The sequence below is a fragment of the Pyxicephalus adspersus genome, chromosome 2 (assembly GCF_032062135.1).
Source record: "Pyxicephalus adspersus chromosome 2, UCB_Pads_2.0, whole genome shotgun sequence".
Classification (NCBI taxonomy): domain Eukaryota; kingdom Metazoa; phylum Chordata; class Amphibia; order Anura; family Pyxicephalidae; genus Pyxicephalus; species Pyxicephalus adspersus.
In genome coordinates this window covers 157,925,161-157,931,775 of record NC_092859.1, presented here as the reverse complement: position 1 = coordinate 157,931,775, position 6,615 = coordinate 157,925,161, and the positions used below count along the sequence as shown (strand labels likewise).

The window sequence follows — 6,615 nt, the reverse complement described above, 5'->3', positions numbered from 1 at the left end:
ATCTACAATTAAAGAACAAATTCTATTTTTTACAACATAAAATTTTAAACAGTACAAATGAGATTGTCCAGTCTGATTTAAAATAATAGTTTGAAGAACTCTATCGGTTGCTATTGCATCTATATTCACTCGACGCGTTTCGTGCAGCGCTCCTCAGGAGTGTAAGGTGATACCATACCAGGAAGTGCTGCTGCATGAAACGCGTCAAGTGAATATGGATGCAACATGGACCACTGGACGCATTAGCTAACAATGGGGTCCTTGCTGTAATAAATAAAATATGTTCTTTTCATATAACTACACACTGAAAGTCCCAATTTTGTAAAATGTTGGTTATAATGTTGAATTTAGAAAAAGAAGGGGCATGAGATACAATGGCCTCCAATGATGTGTTAGATATATTTTAAAATAATTAGCTGACACCAGGAAGATCAATGCCAATGGAACGATAATGGCTCATGTGATTGCTACTTTTATTTCTTTATAATAAATGTAAAAAGTAAAGATAATAGAGATTGCTGAACAAGGGAACATCTGATTGCCTCATGGGATCAGGAAGGAATTTGTTTCCCCTGTTGAAGCAAATAGTACAGGGTTTTTTTTGCCTTCCTCTGGATCAACTATGTCCATAGGGTTTTATATCTGGGATGAGTTTATTTTCCTAGTAGTTGAACTTTATTTACTTATGTCTTTTTTTAACCTGACTTACTATGTAATTATGCTTCCTTTTTCCATAAGCGGATTTTGGAGTCTCTGCAGTGAACAATCAGCCATTACAGCGCCGGAGCTCCTTTATCGGGACACCCTATTGGTGAGTGCAACACAAAGTATTTCATTTCTAAAAAAAACAATGAATCTGACATTCACTAAAACATTCTCTGGTGTAGAACCTCCATGTCCACGTGACTCAATGGCCACAGAATGTTTCAGTAAATGTTAGTTTCATTGCTTTAAAATAGATTCTGAAAAGATTTTTTGCAGGTGCTCCTTGTGGAAAGGTAAACAGGATATAACATCTATATAAATTATCTATATAGTGAAATCTGTGTTAATTCTTGGCTGCTAGGATAAAATAATCAGATGAATGATTTATGGGGTGCACACATTATTTAGAGGGAAGCTTAGGAATGAAGGTTTAGGAATGGATCAGTGCACGGATTGAGGTAGAATGATTCCAATGTGTATCAGTGTCCAGAATAAAGAAACTTGTATTAAAAGATATTCAGCGGCTGCCATTGCTGGTTTCCCGGCTGTCCCATTTGTTGAGTATCTGACTTGGAACAAGTGCACAGCTTGGATCAGGGTTTTGTGGCCTTTTTAACATGGGGGAACCCTTGAAATAGCATTCAGAGCGTAGGAATCTCCTGCTATAAATACTATATACACAGCTCACAGTATATTAGTGTGGTGGTCAGTGGGAAGAATTCATCATACATTGCTGGCCATTGCGAAGAATGTCGCCCTTACAGAAAGCCAAAAAGATAATTGGTGTCACCTAAACTGACCTGAGAGGTGCAAACTGCTCATTGCTCGAGGAACCCCCAGCAACCTCTGAAGGAATCCTAGATTCCACAAAACCATGGTTGAGAGACACTGACCTTGTATATGTTACCGTAACACCAAAATGACTCCTCTATATATTTAGTCCACCACTGAAGCCTTGGCATTGTTCTAAGCTATTGTTTGCAGCCTTTATGTCATCGTCCTACTTTACCTGGCACTTTACTTTCATGGTTACAGGATGGCGCCGGAGGTTGTGATCTGTGAGACGTGTAAAGATGTTCCATACGATTATAAAGCCGATGTGTGGTCTCTGGGGGTCACACTTATCGAGTTGGCTGAGACTCAACCACCAAACCATGAGATGAACCCAACCCGTGTCTTGTTGAGGATTCTCAAGTCCCAGCCACCGAGTCTGAAGTATCGACATTTATGGTAAAACAGCAGCTCCCGTTCATGCAATATTGCAAATGATGGTCACAGCAAGTAATCATTCCAAAATGAAGGTTATAACATGGAAATAATAACCTGACCCGTTACTGTAGTCAACACTTTACCTATCAGGCAATGGAGACCCTTAGGTTGGCATTTCATCAAGCCCATAACAGTTAGCTATTTCTATATTTTCATTCCAAGACTATATTAAAAAAATTTGGTGCAGTATAGTGCAGGACAAAATACCCAGTTTGGGTGCATACTGAAGGAGAAAACCTCAAAGAAACAAAGGTGATCAACATGAAAGCTCCAACAACTCTGGCTTTGGTTCCAATAAAATAAAGGACATTTGGTCACCAAACCAATAATGGTGGTTATAGAAAATCTGTTCAGGGAAATATGGTGGCCTTTGATCTTTCCTTAATTTCTAGAAAATTCTAGTTAATCGACTGCAATGTTTAATGTTTCAGTAGTAATAGATTGATTGGCCATAACCACATGTTCAGGTTCAGTTGTTTGGAGATCAATGAAAAGAGCTAATATTTTTAGAAAAGGATCAACTCTGAATTTCACAATCCATAGGGATTGAGACCATGAGACCATGAGACCAATATGGTTGGCTCATTATTGGTGAATTTATATAGCAGTGAATCTGAAACATTTCCCCGTGGAGAATCTTCCGTCCCCATGTGTTTCATTGGCAGGAATTAATTCTCCACCAAGCAATGTTGTAGTAAATGTCAGATTCCCTGCTTTATTAAGAGACCCCCTAGTGTCTTCCTATTCATATTTTCATTTTACAAATCGAGGTTCTTCCAGGATACAAAAATAATACAAACAGAAATGTCAATACAGAAGCGGGAGGAACACAATTACCCCAATACATAACGTGCAACATAACGAAAGTGTCCAAAATGCAGAGACATAAGTCAAATATATCATCCTAAACAATAAACAGGGGCATTAGCATAGCTCCAACAAAAAGCAAAGCGTATCATGTTCCAAAATAAAAGACAGCTCAATAGACAAATATAACATTAACTTCATGTTTACTTCTTATGTATTGGAGTTTATTTAATGAGATAATTTTAACTTCAACTAGGTCACCAGATTTTAGGAGTTTTCTCCCCAAATGTTTACAGAGGAACCCCCAGGAACGATGTTCAGCTGGTGAACTACTCGAGGTCAGTTATAAAGAAGAATGTTGTTATTATTATTATTATTAGGAATTTGTGAATCAGGTAGGTAAGTGGGACAAGAGCTTTGGAGGGATTTGAAGGCGAAGCACAGGAGATGAATAGATTCTCAGGTGAAATGGAAGCAATGAAGAGAACTACAATTAGAGGCAGCAGAGGAGGAGTGGTGGGAAGGCTGTGTATGGGGTAGGTAGGTGGGAAGGATGGATGAGTCTGGCTGCAGCATTCATGATATATTGTAGAGGAGAGAGTCGGGTTAGTGGAATACCAGAGAGGAGGAGGTTACAGTAGTCCAGAGGAGAGATAAGAGCGTGTACAAGGAGTTTGGTGGTCTCTGGGGACAGGTAGGGGGGATTTTGGAGATATTGCTTAGGTGAAAGTGACCGGACCTGGAAATGTTCTGAATATGAGGGGTAAATGAGAGGGCCGAGTCAAAGGTGACACCAAGACAACGTGCCTGAGGGGAGGGAGGGATAACAGCATTACTGCGGTTAGAAATATGTCAGGAGGAGATTTGGAATTCAAGGTAAACACAAAATTACTCCAGTAAACACTAAACTACTAAACAATATTGCGTGTTTTGTTTCCCAAGCACCCATTTGTGTCTGGCGTCACTGATAATGGTCCACTGAGGGAATTAGTGGCTGAGCTCCTTGCGGATATCATGGAGGAGGAAGAAGTTGGGAGTCTGAAGGACAGCAGTTCCGAGGTTAGGAAAATGATAATATATTGTTCCCCTTGAATTTCTGATTTCTCCTCCAAAATATCCTAACACAGCTTGAAAGCAATTTTATATATAATTAATTCTGAAAAGGAAAAAAAAGCAAGAGATAAGTTTATGTACAACAGGCATTAACCCTGTGCAATCTTTCCTATAGATTGATATCCCACTTGGAAACAAAAGTGAAGACAACAGTTTGACAGACCTCAAAACTCCAGAGGAGAAATCTTTAGTCAAAGCAGAGGATAAACGTGCAAGAAATGGTTTGCACCCATCTGGTCAAGAAGACGTCATGAAGGATCTCAGCTTGAAGTCACCAATCCCAGTACAGAGAGGGACGAGTTTCTTGAAACAAATGCGTAGACGCTCTGCCCCCTCGCTTTCCAAAGAACTCAGGGCGTCTGTCAAGTGGAAAGTTGATAGAGAGCACAATCACATGAAAGAGATGGAACTTTCCAACTGGAAAACCAACCAGCCTGTTCAAAATGTTCCAAGTGTTCCACTCAACTCTGAAATAATAGGACACGCGTCTGTAACTCTTGGTGCAAAGGTGGAGAAGATGGAAGTTGTAGAAGAAATCAGAAGAAATGATATTAGTATAGAAAAGAATTCTGAAAACAATCAACATGACCAACAGAATCTACCAGTCCATGACCACATTGCTTCTGTAGTCCATTCAGTTTCATCCAATACCATGGAAAAGACCAAGGAGAAATGTAGTCCTACCTTAGCTGTCTGTCCAATGTCAGGTTGGAGAAGTAGTGAAGATCTCTGCATTCCTTCCAGGAAGATAAATAGAACATTGTCTATGCCGGGCCAATTAAAGAAATGTTCTTGGATAAAACTGAAGTCCAATGACTTACTATCTGCTAGTAAAGTACATGGAGCTGAAAGTATTGGACACAATGGTCAGCAGAAACCTTATTTAAGGACTGATGGAGATGAGGTGATGAGTCCAAGTTCTTGGTCCAATTCTGCACAACCATCTGATGTGAATCCCAGTGACCAACTACTTTCAAGGCAAAATAGAGCATCAGTTAAATGGGAAATAGGAAGAAACCTGGGTCAAAGAGAGAATGAAGAAAATCAGGTACAGGAAAGGCTTAATGATCAACACAATACTTCCATGCTTGGAGAAACCCAAGAATTCCATGAAGAAATGGTCCATAATACTCCTGTTATAAAACTTGGTGATTCCTCCAAGGCTGTTATGACCAATATTGCAAAAACAAATGAAAAAGTAGTTGATCACATTGATATGGACATATGTGGTCAAAGATCTCCAGATCCACCTAGGCCAGGGTCCCCTGACCATATTGGAAGGACCAGCATAGGCAAAGACAATTCTTCCGTGAAAATACTGCGGAGATGGACCTTACCCTTTTCAGAAGGTGAAAAGAATAATTTACCCAAGGACACATCTCAGCTAACAAAGCAAGAATTTAAAATGATGGTGGACGTTGATGGTCTGGGAAACAGGAAGTCTGCCTCAACCAGGGGACACAGAGTGAGATTTGAGGAAAGTGTTATCATGGAGTCTATGGGTAAGGAAATGGAAAGGACTAGTGAGCCAGGAATTGTTCATAGATGTAATAATAAAACCACGTCAAAGAAAAACTATGCTCGATGCTCGTGGACTGTCCTACCCAGTGAGATAAATGATGGAGCTATATTGGAAAATGAAGGATCTGCGTACCTTGAAAGTGGAACACAGGAAATGGACTCAAGTATGGAGAATGCACTGCAGGTAGGAGACCTTTGTAGCCTTATGTAATATAATAATAAACAATTAATAAACATGATTTATATAGCGCCAACATATTACGCAGCCCTGTACATTAAATAAGTAATATGTAAGACAAGAGTATTTGGATGATAGTCTCAGCTCATAAGAAAACCATATTGTCTGCATATTTTCCTATAAAGATTTTAAAAGTCATCAATAGAATATAGAAAAGAAGTTTTATCTGTTCCTCCGTTCTGTCAATATACAAGTCAATGTGGAATTTGTCTCAGTAGATTCTGAAATATGAGAATGACAATTGCCTGTACTGAGGATAATTTCTATTTTCAGTAACATTACTTGCATGTTCTTCACTCTGAGTACATCTTGCAGTGTTCTAAAAAACTGCTCCTGACCCACGGTGCTTCAGCTTAATGCAGAATAAGTCTGTGATCTCCAAATAGCAATCTTTAGTGGATAGCAACAACAACTATTAAGTACAGATGGATGGCAACACAGAGCCAGGCCATTCTCCTCGAAACAAAATGAATCCTAAATAAAAGTTATCTATCTGATTGTCATTTTAATGGTTGCAGCTATATGTAGATGAATATATTATTTAGCAAGTGCATTTGCATTTTGAGTGAAATTTTGAATGTTTAAAAGTCTTGCATGAGAGCAGCAGGCACCACTAGATACATGGTGTAACTAGAAATCACTGATATATGTGAATTCTGTATGATTATGACTTTTGAGATCTTCAGTATGAAAAGTCAGATATTTACAAAGTTCAGAGGGCAGCACAGAGGTCATAGTAGGAAATGTGGGGTTCCTCTTAAGCTGAATTTGTAGCTATTAAATGTCTAGTTATCTAACAGTCTTGCATTAAGATGCATTTGTCATACCAGAAATATGTGAGCTGCCATTTCTGGACTCCTTTTAATAAACAACTCATCTGGCCATCTGACTCATCAGAGATGCCTCAATATTTGTCTTCTGCTCTGCGCATCTAAAATACCATAATAATAAGAAAGGGAGAG

The 6,615-nt window shown here is 39.0% G+C and overlaps 1 protein-coding gene across 1 annotated transcript in view; it reads left to right on the top strand.

The window, feature by feature from the left end:
- Nucleotides 1–6,615, top strand: part of LOC140324760 (uncharacterized) — a gene marked incomplete in the record, with an annotated part of 29,977 nt that overhangs the window by 7,320 nt on the left and 16,042 nt on the right. The window contains 5 exon segments of the mRNA XM_072402860.1: nucleotides 739–811; nucleotides 1,741–1,935; nucleotides 3,038–3,119; nucleotides 3,724–3,840; nucleotides 4,010–5,599. Of these exon segments, the coding sequence (XP_072258961.1) occupies nucleotides 739–811; nucleotides 1,741–1,935; nucleotides 3,038–3,119; nucleotides 3,724–3,840; nucleotides 4,010–5,599 (2,057 nt within the window).